Here is a 13667-nt window from a genome sequence, read left to right as displayed (position 1 = left end):
ATCACATGACACAGATACACATCACACAGGAAATAAATGAAGGGCTAGGCAAGATTCTCAAGGCCTTTTCCAAGACCACATCACGGGAAAAAATGGCCATTTTATGATTCGTAACAGGACAGAATCGCTAATGATATAATAATCCAGTCCAAGCTCATTTGCTCACAACAAAAAGTGAGAGAAGACACAACGAGGGGTGTGGGTCGTGCACGAGAGCCACCCTCAGAGGCTTCCTCAGCGCCCACTTCAGGAGCCCGGGGCCCAGTGAGTGGAGGAGGAGCTTCCCACCAGTGCAGGGAGGCCCCAGCAGAGGAGGGAAGAGACACAGGCCCAGGAGACCGCCCCCAGCACCACTTTTATCTGGTTATGCAACCTGAAATTAAAACAGAGCTGCGGTCTCTTTCCAATATGTAAATACAGCTGCAAGATAGAAATTTACTGTAAAAAGAGGAAAAAGACTACCACTCAACTATCCCGACAGAGCTTTATAAATCACTTCTCCCAACTCTTTATCTTGAAAAGTTCTAAACTTACAAATACATCAGAATATATCTAATAGCATTTCTCCACATGCTTTTTTATATATATGAAGCCAGATCAAAAAATTCATGGAAAATCGAGACCAGAAGCTAGGCTTTGTTTTTTGTTTTTGTTTTGTTTTGTTTTGTTTTGTTTAGAGCAAGCCATTTTGAAATCCATGCATAGCAGGGGTCTTCCCAAAGTTCATGAAAAAATAGCATGAGACCACTGCACATTTCAAAGTTGTCTGCACCAAAGTGAGCCTACGTTGTAAGCCCGCTGATCCACACACTCTGTGATGGACCTTATGCACATTCCTTTTCCCCATGAACTAAATATAAGCAAGTTGCAGACTTCGGACCACCAACATCCTACACCCTTCAGAATCTAGCCCCTGAGAACAGCTCTGTCCCACAAAACCTCAATACCGTTTTACACCCAATAAACTTACCAGTGCAATGGTCTCCTTTAATGCAAAGTCAGAATGAGACCTTCCCAGCTTTCCCAGAATTTAATCAAGGATCCTGCCCTGCGTTTGCTGTGTCGGCCCTGCAGTCTCCTTTTATGTGAGACTGTCCACAACTTTCTTTACTCAGTTTTCTATCTTTTACAATGTTGACATATTTGAAAACTCCAACAGTTTTTGTATAGTGTTTAATATGATTTATTTTATTCTAGGTTTGTGATGCAGTTTTAATCAGAATAATCAAAATTTTGCAACCTTTTTATATTAAACATTATTGATGCTACACATAAGCATTTTCCAGGTTTCCCCACAGAATTAATAGCCATTACTTTTAATAGCTTGAAAAGGCCTCAGCAAAAAAACACATTAGAATGGACTTAACTCACTGTGACCTTAATTTTAATTTTGTTGATTATAAAAAGATGTTACTGTTTAAAGAAGTAACAAATCAGTATGCAAATAACAGAGGAAACAAGGAAGTCTCCATCACCACGAAGTTCTCTGTTGAGACAGATGCATCAGCTCTGGGTCTGAGTTTGAGTGGCTCAGGGCCTCAGGGCAGGAGCCGTGTCCCAGCTGGGGCTCAGTGCTCAAACCTGGCACTCACTCAGGACCCAAAGGAGTCACAGCAACTCAGTGCTCTGTCCGACAGGACAGAGACAGGTCTCCTCTTTCTGAACTCTAAGCAACCTGTGTCCAAACCTCAATGACCTTGTGATTTTTGTAGGGAGACTTGGTCTGGCATCTATTTTCTGGACTGGACTCCAATCCTCCATCTGCATGGATCCCCTAATACACAGTCCTGGGGCTCTCCAGCCTCTCTAACAGCGGATTGCGATTCTGAGCCCCTGCCTTTGGCCCAGCAGATTAGGCTGAGGTGGGCTCCAGGGAGGAAGGAAACTCAAGGTTCCCTTCATCCTTTCTCTTCCTGAGGCCTGGAGGCTTCCAGTTTTCTCACTGGAGCCCGCCTGGTCCTCTGGGGTCTGCCGCCTCAACAGGAGACCACTGAACTTGCTATGAGGGCACACATCTCCTTTTCACACTAACAAAACCAACAAACAACAATGGCAGCCAGAGACTCAGGTCTCGGGGCTTCCCTGAGAGGCTGGCTTCAGTAGCTCCTCACCCACCTTCTCCCCGCTGAACTACGGAGCTGGTGGCACTGAGGGCAGCCCTGCGACACGCTGCGGCAGTCCTCGCCGGACTTGATGGAGCACGACGTCCCGCTCGCTCCATCAATGCCTGGCTGGCCTCCCCGGCAGCGACCCCCCACACCCACGGCCACCTGCAGTCCACCCTCCAGGATACCACAGCAAACTCTCTCCTTTCCAATGCTGCTCAACTCCTTCCGCGCGGTCCTAACATCCAGAACCCGGCAGGGGTTGTGAAACATCCCTGGCAACCTCGGGTTCCCCTCACTGCCATCTCTTTGCCAGCATTCCTTCTCTCTCTGAATCAACCTTGTGCTCGCCAACCTTCAAACTTGTTGCAATGTTTCTGTTACTCCTTGGCTGATACAGCATCCTCATTCTGCGACATTGGCTGTGCCCCAGCTCCTTCTGCCTGCTGGGAAAACACCCGCGTGATCCCTGCTCGAGAGGCAGCTCGGTTTCGCCCTCCTCTCGGAGACATCCCCTCGCTCCACAGGCAATCCCTGGCCCTTCCCCACACCCATGTGTTCGGCAGCACCCAGGCCAGGGCTGGAGTCTCCACATCCACCATTCTTGATCACGCTGTTCCACCTGCCAGCTCTGGACTGTGCACCTGCACTACTCACTCTCCAATCCAAGACTCTGCAGAACTTCTCTGCCCGCCTTCGTATCTCCACTCAGGCATCATCCCCTCTGATCTTCTGCTCCCTGCCTATGATGGCAATGGCGGTAACCTTGACCTAATCCTCTTACAGCCCACCCATCACCGAACTGGGGGTTGGCCTCATGCTACAGTTGATTCTTAACATTTTCAGATTCCTTACTTATATGTTCACGTGATTGCTAAAATTCACTTTTAACTCTGAGATCAACAAAACAGACACCCGTTATCCATAGGTAAGACCCCAGAGGCAGTCTGGCTTGGGAGATAGCACCAAACTCTGTAGATACAGCGTTTGAGAGTTTTTGGTATAACCAAACTGCCCGAATTACAAATTCTGCACTTCTGGGGCACCTTCAGGTAAAATAAAGATTACCTGAATACAGGCACTTCTAGCCCCACAGGGAGTGCAATGATAAATTCACCAAGGGACTAACGGGAGGGTAGCACACACTGCAAGGATATACTGGACAAGGATGGCCCCCAACTCCGGGAGGACAGAGCAAGACAATGTGTCTCTTTATTATTTTCAGAACTGCTTACACTTTAAACCTCAGGAATCATTTATTTCTGGAATTTTCCATGCGGTATGTCTGGCCAAGTGACTGAAACCATGACCGCAAAAGCATGCCTTCGGATCAGTGCAGCTCCAGCCACTGCGACCACTTGGGGGGTGAATCAGTGGATAGAGGATCTCTCTCTCTCTCTCTCTCTCTCTCTCTCTGCCTCTTCTCTCTTTGTGTAACTCTGACTTTCAAATGAATAGATAAATCTTTAAAAAAAAAAAAAAAAGAAAGAACTATTCCCCCCACTGACTCACTCCCCAGTTGGCTGCAACAGCTGGGCTGATCGAGGCTGAAATAGGATCCTGGAACTGGACCCAGTGTCCCACATGGGTGGCAGGGGCCCAAGCACTAGGGCCACCTTGCACTACTGCTCTCCCAGGTCCTGACCAGGGAACTGGAGTGGAAACAGAGCAGCCAGGGTACAACCAGAGCTTGAATATGGGATGCCTGCGTCACTGTCACCAGTGGGAGCTTAACCCACTGCACCACCACATCAGCCCCCAATTATTAATACTAATTATCTCAGAATTTAAGTTCCATGTAAGCAAGGACTGTCCCTGTGCTGGTACACAGGCATATTCCTACTGCCTAGACGAGTGTCTGACACAGAGTAGCTGCTTCATACATACGGGCTGAACTGCCCTGAACCAAACGTTGTTCCAAGAGATTATTTTCCCTACCTTTGTGCCACTAGTGAACAGTCAAGCTACTAGCACATAGTCAGCTCTTTCTTTTTAAAGATTTATTTATTTGAAAGTGAGAGTTAGAGAGAGTAGAGGCAGAGAGAGAGAGAGAGAGCGAGCTTCCATCCGATGGTTCACTCCCCAGTTGGCCATGATGGCTGGAGCTGCGCCGATCCAAAGAGCCAGGAGTTTCTTCCAGGTCTCCCATGTGGGTGCAGGGGCCCAAGCACTTGGGCCATCCTCCACTGCTTTCTCAGGCCACAGCAGAGAGCTGGATCAGAAGCGGAGCAGCCATGTCCTGAACCGGCGTCTACATGGGATGCCGGCACTGCAGGCCAGGGCGTTAACCCACTGAGCCACAGAGCCAGCCCCGCATGGTCAGCTCTTAGTAAACACCGGATAATTTCAAAAGCACAGAACTGACTGACTGAATTTCCTGTCCCCAAATACCAAGGCCTGGACTGTGTAGGACGTTTTCACCCAGAAACACTAAGTACCACTCTGCTGGATTGTACCTCTGTTGTCTGTGTGCAACATCAGCCTTCAGACAGACCCTGGCGAGGAGCCTGCATCTTGAGACCACTTCTGCAGCGCATCCGCAGCACGCCAGGGGCACACACGCACAAGAGCTGTGCCAAGCTGAGGCCCAGAGCTTCGCGCCAGAAGAGCGGTTCCTGCGGTGCAGTAACAGCCTCAATCCAACTAGCCAGACTCGAACCTGGCGAAGCTTAAAGACCTTTCAGGAGACAGACTTTATGTGCTTCAAGCACATCTTTCAAGAACCGTGTCAACCTCTCCTTGATGATTCACACCTGAAAGTACAAACTGGACGCTGTCAAAAACCAAACGCCAGAACATCATTTACTCTTTTTATGGTGGAACTGAAAACCCACTTCTCGATTTTAGCCAGGCTGTTTCGGCCCTGCCTGCATGACAAAGGCGGGGTGACCAGGTATCATTTGAAAGTTACAAATGGGCCGGCACCGCAGCTCACTAGGCTAATCCTCCACCTTGCGCGCCAGCACACCGGGTTCTAGTCCCGGTCGGGGCGCCGGATTCTGTCCCGGTTGCCCCTCTTCCAGGCCAGCTCTCTGCTGTGGCCAGGGAGTACAGTGGAGGATGGCTCAAGTGCTTGGACCCTGCACCCCATGGGAGACCAGGAGAAGCACCTGGCTCCTGGCTTCGGATCAGTGCGCTGAGCTGGCCGCAGTATGCCGGCCGCGACGGCCATTGGAGGGTGAACCAACGGCAAAGGAAGACCTTTCTCTCTGTCTCTCTCTCTCACTGTCCACTCTGCCTGTCAAAAAATAAAAAAAAATAAATAAAAATAAATAAATAAATAAATAAAAGAAAGTTACAAATGGAAGTGAGGCCCTTAACGAGGACAGGTCCCTTTGAATGCAGGAGCAACAACAGGACTGAAAGCAGGCAGGCCAAGGTGGCGAATCCGGGACCCCTCGCGTTTCTGCTCAGTTCCTCTCCCTGCAGATGCACAGAGAGGGCCCTCCACAGGTGCCCCGGCTACCAACACAGAGCACCGACCCGGCCAAAGGATCTTCAGAAAGTTCATGGAAAATGTGCACTAGGAAGGAAACCAACTGTTTTCTTGCACCACGGTATACTTAGCTTTTAAACTCCACTTTCTCATACACCTTTTGAAGTGTCCATGTACTACCAAAGTACAAGGGAGGTCTCTGGCATCTAGACAGGCCGTGTCCCAATGCTGGGGACACAGGTGAGATGGCAGCTGGCCGATTTCTGTGTCCTGGCACTAACAGGAACAGCACTGGGCACAGGGTAGCCAAGGCTGTCCAGGTTTGTTGATGGCTGCCGAGGCCGCGGCTTCCTCTGGGAACTGGGTTATGGGGGTCTGTGAATAGGGAGCCCTGCTCCCCGCTCCTGGGCCAACCCAGTGCCCACAGAAGCCGCTTCCATCACTCAGTACTGCGGAGGGTGCAAAGGGCCTTGGGGTTTCCTCTCTGTGTGAGATGCAGGCCTCACCCTTGTCACATGAAGAAGAGGAGAAGGAGGGAAGAGGAAGAGGAAGGGGAGGAGCTAGAGGAGGAGGAACTTCACTCTATGGCTCAGGGCAGGTGGCAGCCGCGTGTTACAGTAACAGACAATGAATGAGAAGTGGACGTGGACTCCACGTCTGACTGGGAAGGTAACTGCCTACCACGAAGACCGGCACTAAAGGTGTTCAGTGTCTTCCTCGGATAGATGGCTGAACAGATGGAAGTCGCCCAGAGTTTGCAGCTTCTGCAATCAGGTGAGAACGAATGGTCATTTGGATTATGGAGCTGCGTGTACCGGTTTGGTGCATTTTTACCATGGCCGAGTTTCACGTGACCAGAAGCCCTACTGATAAAGATGGGGACAGGAGTGTCCACCCTCCCGGGGAGCTGCTGCAGAGGCTGAAGACCCCAGTGTCTTAGTCCAGAGTGGACCGGTGCCTGTGAGAACCTCACTTCCCAGGAAACTGCTTTCCACTGCTGCTCTGCTGTGCACCTGTGTGGCTGAGTGATGAGCTGCTCCTGAAGGATTTGGGGGAGATGATTACAGAATGAATTCCTTTTGCTTTATAAAAATACATGAAGTTTATCCATGTCTTTATGTCGCTTGCAAGAAGTTAACAACTGAAGGCAAAAGCTGTTCTCTTGCCATTAAGTGGGGAAGGGCTCAAGGCCCTCATGTTGGGACTGAGCTGGAAACAGACCACTGACCACAGAAGTAGTGGCCCAAGAGGCCTCTGTGTCTCCCAGTCACTGCCGGCTGCAGCAGGAAGGATCCTACTTGGTCAGTGAACAGCAGCCCCGTGTGGCGGGTGGCGGGTGGCGGGGGCCAGGCAGTGCTCACAATGGGCTCGCAGCAAAGGGGCCCTGGACACCTGCCCACAGGACAGAACCCCGGAATCACAGCATCTGCCGAGCACGGAGCATGGCGAATGGCGTAGGCAGCATCGGTGAGGACATGCCTGATGCATTTCCGGACGTTTGTCCTTGGCGGTGCAACACGTCCCTTCAAGAAAGGAGGCGGAGGAAGCGCCGTGGCATCCAGTGGGCTTTGGAGACAGCGGAGATGGCGCCTGGGCATTGCCAAGGGCCCGCCTAGAGCCTCGATCTGGCCTCTGGCCTCCAGTGCTGTCTTGACTGAAGCTGTACTAAGACTCTGAGCCCACTTCTATAACCTGAACAGAACAGCGCTCAATAAATACACTTGTTGGGTGGCTGAGTATAAAAGCGAACTTCTCCATAAAAATAAGCAAGTCCAGCTTCTCTCAAGGAAAGGAGGAAGGGGCATCCCGCGCAGACTGTGCCTGTCACAAGGCCCACACTGCTCGTCATGTCACATAGTCAGTCTACTCCAGCCCCTCACGCTGCCGCCCCAGCCCACAGAGTGCCCTGAGAACGCCGAGTCATGTGGGGAAGGCTCTGGGGAGCCCGACGCAGGTCTGGGTGCCCCTGTGCAACGGCGTCAGGTATGATCTGGAAGTACAGCTGCTGACTCAGCTTTCCTGGGTCATTCCACAGGGCCACCGGCGACGGCAAGTGTGCCAGCCGCACAGCTGTGCTCCAGTAACCCCCGCTGCTCCCCGCAGCCGCGTCTCACGCTGCTCTGCCTTCTCTCTTGTAGCAGCATGGCCAGGAAGCGTTGTTTTACAATTGCATTAACTCACATTTCTTTAACTGATGTAGAATATTTTCCATGTATTTGTGTTTCTTAGCATACACATTACCTGTTTATATTTTTCTGAACAATTTAGGTAGCCTCGTATTTATTCCTATACACACGCTTTTAAAAAACCATGGATATCACTCCTTTGTTGGTTTACTATACGGCAAATAATCTGCCCTAACACACAGTCCCAGGGTGCACACCACCCTCAGGGAGGCGGCAGTGGCTGTGGGGGTGGGGGGAGGCTGGGGAATCTTGGGCAGAGTGGGAGGGGCAGGGAGCGTCCCACTCCTTCAGCTCCTTGGTGGGCCTCACCGGTTCCTCAAGGGAAAGTGTCAATACACCGACAGGTGCCGCACTCAGGGCTGGGACCCATGCTGGTCTCACTTTTCGTGAATGACAAATTTCAATCGTTTCTCACACACACACACTTGTATGTAAAGACCTCTGCCGGTTCTCACTGGATTTTTTAAGAGCAGCTCTGGAGACCACGTGGCAGGTGGCTAAGGAAAGATGCAATTATCACTTAAGAGAAATGACAGTGCGATGAGCAAAGTATTGTTCAGTATGGCTGGAGTTTTTACACCGCGCTAGCCAGGAGACACTTCCTGCTTTTCACTTTTCCCCCTTGTTGTCTTCACTTCCTTCCCTCTGGGTTGTGAACACACCACAGGATAAAACACTGGGAGAACCCAGAGCTTTTCTGTGACTCACGCGAGGGCTCCGAGAACACGAGAGAAGCCGCACTGACTCGCTGACGGGCACTTCAAAGTGCGCACCCGCGGGGACGAGACGCCCGGGTGAGCTTGAGCCACTCACCTTCCCTAAGCAGCAAAGGGGCCCGTGTCCTGGGCCCCAACAGCCAGGGGCCCTGAAATGCCTGTGTACAAAAACCAGGCCTCCGTAACACCCTCTGGTTTTTTTGCTTAAAAAAATCTATCAATATAAAAGGAGATTTCATGCATTTCATACGCAGAACTCTAGGAAGACACCCACTTCCTTCCTTCGCACCTACTGATCAGAGGGCTTCAAACTGTCAGCAGGGACAGGGCCATCCCCTGCCACCCTTCCTTAAAATCTTTAACTTTCTAAAAGAAAAAAAAAAAAACCTGTTAGCGATTTTAAACTAAAAAGTGTGTTTCCATGGCAAGTATTTCACTGGAAAACTATTTTGAGCCAAGCAATTTTCTTTCCTGGACCATAAAGTACATTGATATTCAAAATAAATGGAATTATCAGACCCCATGGGCACTTACTTTATTTACTCATAAGGCTAGAATGGTTTAAAAATAAGCATTATAATACATTGGACATTGCTGCGAAAAGTACATAAATTGCCATTTTAGGTAGAGCGCAAACTTCATTACGATTTCCCTGCAATGTTCCTAAGCAATTCTGCCCAGAAAGCATACACAGAAGCTTATCATTTGTGCAGAACTTGGTAATTTAGAAATGCATGTATATATTATAGCCCCCTATGGGAACTGGAATATTCCGCACACCCGCGCTATCAGCACCCTGCAGGGTAAAAATCACTCTCATTTTACAAAGTCTCCAAAAAACTCAGCACCCTGGCCTGGGGCTGGGATGCAGCTCACGATAGGCAGGGCCAATTCAGTGGCAGCACAGTCTGAGCAGGCACAGGCAGGGAGGCATGGGTCCACGCACCTGCTGGGCTGGCTTTGCGGCGCTGGCTTCGTGGCGTCTCAGAGGCCCCCTGTGTCAAACGGAGGTCCCAGATGGCACCAGCTCAGGTTACATGAGGACGTGAGACAAAGCCTGTGTGGTCTCTGTGTTATCATCTCTGTGTTTTTCAAACACAGCCTCATGTTTTCTGGGTTGGGATATGAATTTAACAGCACAGGGAAAATGTTTCTGTAACTGCTTATCCCTTGGATAAAGCAACTAGCACTCTACAGCACCTACGTGGGGAAATCCAAGGCCATAACTCTCTATTCACTCAGCAGTTTTGCTTTCCACAGAAAACAGCCTTGATGAACCGCACAGAAGAGGGGTCGGAACAAGCCTCCGGTTTTTCTGTCTCTGCCCCCTTTTGTAGTGAGGCAAACTGGGCCTCATCCCTTTCAGCCATTAGCAGCCCACGCCTGCTAGCTACAGTTCTGTCAATAAGCTTCAGAGTCAAGAAGGTTCCCTTCCCTGTACCCGAAGCAAGCACACTTCCAAAGACACGACACACTGCTGACACCAAGAAGCGTCTTGGAAGTCACGGCCATTGTCAAGGCCCTGGGTCTAGCCACCCTGACTCCAGCCTACCAACCTGGTTCTCCAAGTGAGCCTTCAACACCCTGTAATTCTTTCCTGCCGTTTAAGTTAACGAATGCAGTGTAATGTTAACAGTGATGATGTAACAGTGAAATGAGTCTTCCAATCAGAATGAAGGGAGGCTCCTAACATTTTTTAAGATTTATTTCTTACTTGTTTAAAAGGCAGAGTTAGAGAGAGAGAGAGAGAGAGACCGAGAGAGACCAAGATCTTCCACCTTTGGATTCACTCCCCAAATGGCCTCAACGGCCGTGGTTGGGCCAGGCCGATGCCAGTATGAGTCGCCCATGTAGGTGCAGAGGCCCAGTCATGTGAGCCATCTTCTGCTGCTTTCCCAGGAGCATTAGCAGGGAGCTGAATCCCAAGTGGAACACTGGGAACTTGAACCGGCGCCCACATGCGATGCCAGCATTACAGGCGGCAACTTTACCTGCTACACCACAACAGCAGCCCTGAGAGTCCTAACTTTTAATCAAGAAATCAGATCCATTGTTCTGTACAGTGTACGCTCTTTTGCCTGCTGTACACAGGCGTGCGCGCACTGTGACAGACTGGGGAAGCCGCGCAAGGTCAGACGCCAACTCTCACAGCGTGTTACCCAGGATCTCCGTTCCTCCTAAATCACGCGTGAGCCGAGTGGTTAAGACAGCCACATTCCACAGTGCAGTATCTGTGTCTGACGCCCAGTTCTCACTCCGGTCTCCAGCTTCCTTCTGACGTAAGCTCTGGGAGGCAGCAATGGCTCAAGTAATTGGGTTCCTGCAATCCCGGGACTGCATTCCCGGGAAGCTCAAGGTTCTGGCCCCAGCCCAGCCCAGCCCAGCCATTACAGGCATTTTGCAGAGTGAACTCCTCATGAATGGCAGTGGGCACTCTTGTGCTCTCTGCTTCAAATAAATGAACCAAAAAATGTGAAACCACACCCCGAGTCCTCTTGAGTTCTGAAGGCATTCTCGCTGTTTTGCTGGTGGTGGAGGCACTGAGTGAACAATTCTATTCACAACCTAAGAACAGCAGGGAAGTCAGGCATCTCAGAAGGCCACACGACAGTGACTTTCTGTCTTGGTACCGAGAACCGGAACTGAAAGCGGGGCCACCACACTGGATCGCGACACCTTTGCTCCCAGCGTTGAGGACGGGAGAGGGTTGCCAGTGCCCAGCTCTGTGTCGGTGGTTTGGGGGAGGTGACCGATATGTCTGTCTTCACTCAGCAAGGGACAAAGTGAGTGGAGGCAGGTCTCAAGATCACTGTGAGCCAAATGGAAAAATCACTCCTTCTGCATCAATGGAAAACCAGTACGAAGGGTGCATGCTGCGAGTCACCCCTCAATGGAAACATTTGTGCCAATGACCGTTTGCAACACACTGAGGATGGCTGTGTGAGGACCGTCCATTTGCACCGATTATGTGGGTCAGGCCTGGAGAAGGCACACTGAAGTCAACCTACACGAGTTAGAGACCCGGGACAGAGCTTGCTCAAGCGAGGGCTACCAGTTCCAAAAAGGTCTCGGGGAAGATCACACAACAGAACACACTGACCCACACAGGGGCCCTGTACCCTCAGGGTTGGCTCAGAGAGCCTGCAGACGGAAGGTAAATGTTCCAACCTTTCAGAGCAAAACGAGGGTGGCTGGAGACATCGAAGCAGAGATTCACTGGGAATTTTAGGTTGTCAGGGACAAATGCGTAGCCCAGGCAGACGTGTGTTCCTCCCCAGTCCACCCAGTCCTTGCATCTCAACTCATCCCAGTTCTAACTCAGATTCTGCCCCAACTGACTCTGCCCGTTTCTTTTGTTTCAGGCCCTGCTGCAAAAAAGAAGTATGTCAGTTATAACAACCTGGTTATCTAACCCGTTCCATTCCATGGAACCGCGGGGGCAAACCCTCCGTTCTTCGGCCACCCACCTGGCATAGGACTCCCTTGGTCCCGCCCGCTTCACATCACGGGAGGAGCTTCCCCAGCCGGGAGACCAACGTTAGAGGATCCAAGTGTCCTAAACAGCTGCTTTATGGAACATCCTTCTTTTCTCTTGGCTTAGTAAGTCACTGGCATCATCACTGCCAACTCGGCTGCTAATGTTGGACATTCCCTGCACAGGGGAGAGTTGAGACTCAAGTCCCACCCAGGCTCTTCGGGATGAACCACTGGGCACTGCAGGACCGGCTCGGGGCTGCCCTGTCTTTCTACGTCTGTACTTCTAGGCTGCAAGGTTTTGAGATTTTTCTGTACAGTTTGTGAGGACTTTTGCACTTTGCCATCCAATGTCGTACCTCGGTTCACTGTTTGTTTCCGAATGCCCTGTTTTCGTAAAGCCCTATTCTCTCAGATGGCGGAATAGAGGGGGAAGTGTTGGAACGAGTAACAATTTCAAAAGATCTCGGCAGACTGAAAAAAAAAAGTGATGCATCTGTACATGACTGTGTCATTACAATGATAGCACCACTGCAAATCATGTTTGTTTTTTTTTTTTAAGACAAAAAAAAAAAAAAGATGTTTAAAGACCAAAAACTGTGCTGAGAAAGGCTGCCCACCTATCCTTGGTCTATGATGGGTTGCCCAAAAGGCGGGTCTGGGCTGAACCGAATAGAGGTCTTGATGTTTCGGATGCATGCCAGTAATGTATTTTATAGTACACGTCAACCATTTCTGTTCAATATTTGTATTTGTGTTCTGTTACTTTACTTAGGGCGTATGGATATTTTGCAATAATTTTATTACTTGTAAAGTTATTTGAAGGACAGGTTATGGGTTTCCCACGTCTTGATGTTTCGTTCTTGCTCCACGGCTGACCGGTGTAACAAAGGACTCTAACAAAAGCATGGATGTTTTCCACAGTTTGTCATCAGTACTTTGGTTAATCTTGCTGCTTATGTGCCGATTTAGTGAAAAAAAAAAAAAAAAGACCCTTTGCCGAAACATTCCCTCTTTCCATTATCTTTCAATTCTGTGATATTGTCCAAGAATGTATCAATAAAATACTTTGGTTAACTTTTTTATTTCCTGCATTAAATATTTTTAGTTGTTTCTTCCCCCTTTCAGTTACATTCTACTTCCTCCAGGACTGAGGCCAGAGAGCAGGGTGGACAACGAGCCTCGGGAACGCGGCCTGGTGCAATTCCTGATCACGACCGGTAGCAGAAACATGACTCAGCTTTTTCTTATCACGCTGAAATACCTTAGTCAGGCTACTTGCAAAGGAAGGGGATTTGCTTGGTTCATACTCTTGGAGGCTTCTATCCAAGATCCAAGGGCCCCACTGGTTTGGGCCCCGGGGATGGGGTTCTTGCTGGATAGCATAGAGCTATCACATACCAAGAGGTAGCAGGTGTCTACGCTTTTACAAACCCACAGCGATTTCAACGAGGGAGCCCTGCCCCAGTGACCTGACCCAAGCTAATCACCTCCCATGGCCCACACCCGTAAAGCATAAGGGGACCCGTGTCCATCTTCTTAGTACCACTGACAGGACACACTGGGAATAAAACCTTTTACACGAGACACTGTGAGACCCTTACCTGAGAAACCGGATTCTGAATCACAGAAAACATTTAGGAAACATCTACAGAGCTGTGGGCTGACGCCAACAGAGCCACCACAAACCTCACGCACGGTTTTCTTCCCGATCCAAGCTGGAAGGCGACAGCTCTCACACACTGACCCG

At 50.1% G+C, this 13667-nt stretch overlaps 1 protein-coding gene across 2 annotated transcripts in view; it reads left to right on the top strand.

Moving 5' to 3' along the window:
• GRM7 (glutamate metabotropic receptor 7) overlaps positions 1 to 13002 on the top strand; it is an 826769-nt gene extending 813767 nt beyond the window's left edge. For both annotated transcript variants that reach the window (XM_008273589.4, XM_002720620.5), the window contains one exon: positions 11806 to 13002. Coding sequence is in view for 1 of the 2 variants with exons in the window: in XM_002720620.5 (XP_002720666.4) it covers positions 11806 to 11855 (50 nt within the window). In the remaining variant the exon portion in view is untranslated. The remainder of the gene's footprint in view (positions 1 to 11805) is intronic.
• Positions 13003 to 13667: the final 665 nt, after the last annotated feature.

Source organism: Oryctolagus cuniculus, chromosome 10, assembly GCF_964237555.1.
Source record: "Oryctolagus cuniculus chromosome 10, mOryCun1.1, whole genome shotgun sequence".
NCBI classification, from domain to species: Eukaryota; Metazoa; Chordata; class Mammalia; order Lagomorpha; family Leporidae; genus Oryctolagus; species Oryctolagus cuniculus.
Note: the sequence above shows the minus strand (reverse complement) of the source record. Positions and strands in the feature narration are given on the sequence as shown.